This window comes from Salvia hispanica, chromosome 6 (genome assembly GCF_029641045.1).
Source record: "Salvia hispanica isolate PSC_SH4W2 chromosome 6, Shi_PSC_v1, whole genome shotgun sequence".
Lineage (NCBI taxonomy): Eukaryota > Viridiplantae > Streptophyta > Magnoliopsida > Lamiales > Lamiaceae > Salvia > Salvia hispanica.
Window position 1 is genome coordinate 10,612,547 of NC_142697.1, and position 3,812 is coordinate 10,616,358.

General features: G+C 32.3%; 1 protein-coding gene across 1 annotated transcript; it reads right to left on the minus strand.

Annotated features, from left to right (window-relative positions):
- Window positions 1-430: 430 nt before the first annotated feature.
- On the minus strand, window positions 431-2,936 carry LOC148923202 (caffeoylshikimate esterase-like). Its single transcript, XM_089060372.1, has 8 exons — window positions 2,816-2,936; window positions 2,707-2,742; window positions 2,506-2,632; window positions 2,271-2,417; window positions 1,440-1,570; window positions 1,151-1,288; window positions 968-1,066; window positions 431-837 (listed from the first exon to the last, which is right to left on the minus strand). Exons 1-8 carry the CDS (start codon window positions 2,816-2,818, stop codon window positions 559-561), a joined length of 960 nt encoding a protein of 319 aa, XP_088916498.1. The 5' UTR covers window positions 2,819-2,936; the 3' UTR covers window positions 431-558.
- Window positions 2,937-3,812: the final 876 nt, after the last annotated feature.

Here is a 3,812-nt window from a genome sequence, read left to right on the forward strand (position 1 = left end):
TTGAGTTGCTCTAATAGTAGAATGTTCAAAGTAGACCAAATGTCTTGAATTCGAGTACAGAGTGACATGAATTTATTTATATTCAATTGCTTATAAAAAAAAGTGTAAAAGCTCGTAATTTTTCATAGAGTTAGCTTAGCCCATATACGATAGTTTACCGCAACTTTTAACAACACAAAACATAAGGTTATGCCTCTAGCCTATAAATAGTTATAAGAGTTTTAATTTACTAATGTTGGGTTCCATTAAAATAAATAGACTTCAATTCCATACATAACATATCAATAACTTATTTTACTTGTGCATATTTTAATTTGAGATAGTTGTGGTCGCCTTTTCAGTTTTCACGATATCAGCCAAAAGATGTTGAATTATTACATCCAATCATTTCCAAACACTCTGTAAATTGCACACTAAAACTGATAGTACATTGTATGAAAGGATAGGCTTATCTTTAAAGAATAATGACTTACATGTATAACAACCAAGTGAAAAAAGAAAAGAAAAAGAGAACTGTAATGAATAATAAACACGACGTGGTATAAAATACTAGTTTCCTTATTTATTGGAATGAATTGGGATCATATTCTTGTCATTAGCAGACTTGAGTTGCTCTTCCAATCTGGCGTTCAATCTTTGGTCAACCCAATTGATTATGTCGGAGTATACGATATCTTGATTTTCCGGCAGCTCGCCGTACGACAAGGAGTGCCACATCCCGGGGTACAGCTTGATGGTCTTGTCCGTGGCGCGTGCCATTTCGTGCAGTGTCTTGCTCACCGATGGATCCGTCACCTTATCTTCTTGTCCGTGCAAAACAATGAACGGCAAAGAAACCTGCATTTGTTTTCATTAAATCCAGATTAGAACTACTAATATTTACGTGGTAGACCATTAGTACAATTAAGTGGTCCCTAAAAAGTTGAAGATAAAATTAATGGTAACAAAAAAAGAGACAAAGCCAAACCTCATCAAGTCTTTTTTCCAAATCCATGCTGGCTGTATATAATTGGTAGCTAGTTTGTAATCGAGGTCGGCCTTTATATGTGTAAGGGTTGGACCTAACCTGCGCATAATAATATATACATAAATATTCTTTAGTTAATCATAATTCATAAATTAATTATTATAAATAATAGCATGTACATACCTCTTGTCTAACTTGTGGGTCCCTGAAGGCAATGTCGATTATATCTGGAGTTGGAGTAAGTTTCCATGTGGGGATGATGCGAGCCAAAGCGGTCAAAATAGTTATAACCACTGGGCTTGGTTTCATCTCGTCAGCAATCTGCATTTTTATCCCATAATTAATTAATTAACCAAAATAGCATATTTTGATTAATGTAAATTGGTGACAATCTCTAAAAAAAAAAAAATTGGTGGAAATTGTGTGTTAGGATACAAGAAGAAAAACCAAAATGGATAGTAGTATTAATTACCTTGCACATGGGGGCAACGAGGACGGCACCATCCCAAAATTCAGGCATTTTTCTATGCAAGCGTAGGACCATCGCCCCTCCCATTGATTCCCCCATTAGTATCCTCAGCTTACTCCTATTCTCTTTCTTCTCTGCATACACATTATTTTAAATCAAATCTAGTCAATATTGCACATCCACTAATCCCATTTATTACGGGATTCCTTATATAAAATGAAGGGTAAATTGTCATAAAGTTTATTCAAGTTTTGATTTATTCGTTATTTTTTAAAATAGTTATTTATATTATAATTTTAATATTTTTTTAACTGTCATATTATTGGAAGTCAAAATACTTTGGTCAAATCTTATACTCATATTTTATTGTACTATTTTTTAAATACTAAAATCAATAGCCTATGAGTGCATAAATTTGCAGAAAAAATCATAGTTTTTGGCTTCACACGCTTTCGTCCAAATGCAAATAAATACTAAGAAAATTGAGAAAAATATAAAAATACAATTTCTTTTCGGTATTCTTTTAAAGAAAAAAATAAGTAAAAGGAAAAATAACGTAAAAGAGAGTCAACAATAGAAGAGAAAGTAATCATATGTAGTGCGAACGGAACGGAGGGAGTAATATAATTAGATATTTTTTAAAAGCTAAAGAATTGACCAAAATATGACTAAATTTGTTGATTTTTCGATAATTTCCTACCAATTTCACTATTTTCAACTTTAATAAAGAAACATTTTTAATACCTCAATAAATACTTTTCAAAGGTCAACGGAAGAGAGGACTAATTGAATAAGTAAAATTTATCCGTTTTATATGGAGTAAAAAAATCTCACCGGAGATATTGGTGAAGTGCTCGGAAAGATCGTCGACGAGATCGTCGAAACTGTTGATGAGTCCGAGAAGGCCGGACGACTTCCCATGGCCTTCGCAGTCGATGCCGTGGACTTCATACCCGGCCTTCACTAACCGATCAGCACACCCTGTCAATAAACTTTCACCAATTATTCAAAATTAAAATTAAACGATTCGAATTTTCCATGAATTGTCATATATATCGATTATACACACCTCTCATGGAGATGCTACACTCCATGGCGTATCCATGGCACAGGAAAACCAGAGCCTTCGCCTCTCTATCCGCTGGCGCCCATCGGCAACTGAACAGCTTCACTCCACGTCGACTCACTATGAATTTCTGTATCCAAAAATTATATAATTCAATTTTTTTAAATTCAAGGATTTTGAATCACTGGGTTTAATTCTAATTACCTCTTCGTACATGACGTTGTTGTTCTTCTCAAATTCCTGCAAAAAAGGAAAAAAGGCTTAGAAATTTGTTAATTTTATATAGAGATGTGTGTATTCTTCTTATTCTTACCATTTGAAAATCGAATAAAATCTTGTGTGGGAGATATGAATTGAGGGGTGGAGTTCGTGTTTGGACGCTATTTATGGAATTTGATTGGGACGTCCAAATCGACGGCTAACTCTTTCCTTATGGCTGGCTTCGTCAATTTGACTAATCTTATCTACTTTTTTTTTTTATAAAACGTGATATTAATATTAATTAGGGTGGTGCCCAATAATGCGCAAATCGGAATCATGATATAACGGATTTTTGGGATTCGACATCTGGAGGGGTATTTAAAAAATAAAACTAAAGTTACTTTCGCTTTTTGAAATAAAATTCAAGATTAACTAGTCCGTTGTTATCCTTTTCTTTGCAGTTTGCATTTTGGATAGAAAAATGTTTTTTAGTTTAAAAAATATATAATTTGTTTGGTTCATAAGATCAATCACACGATTTAAAGTTAGATGAATAATTATGAGATATTTAGTTATAGCTAACCTATTATGACTGAAATAATCTCATAACTTAATCCTTGATTATAATATTTTGATGCTATTTTTTCTTGGAAACTAAACACGACCTTAAGTGTTTATTTTATTTTTCTTTATTAAAATTCGGACAATTGCCTGAATGATTTCTTGTTTCACAAGTATAAATTAATTTTACGTAAAGTTAGGAATAACCAAAGTTAATGACGACGTATTAGTATCATTAATTTGGTTTATGATTTTTTGCATTTGAACTTTTTTTTACAGCGTGTCACCGGACAGATTGTTTGTTTGTTATTATTTACATGGAGCATTTAATAATAATCTTAGCTTGTTATGTTTCTAAATATTTTTATATAATCAACTTACCGGTTTTTTCGTTGTCTTTCGTACTCCATATCTTTTATCCCATTGTGAAGGCTATTATTTCATTTGATCTGCTGGCAGAAATATTATTAATATTAATTATTATTCCCTCCGTCATGAAAGAATATACTCTTTAGATTCGGCACGAATTTTAATATAAAATTGGTAAA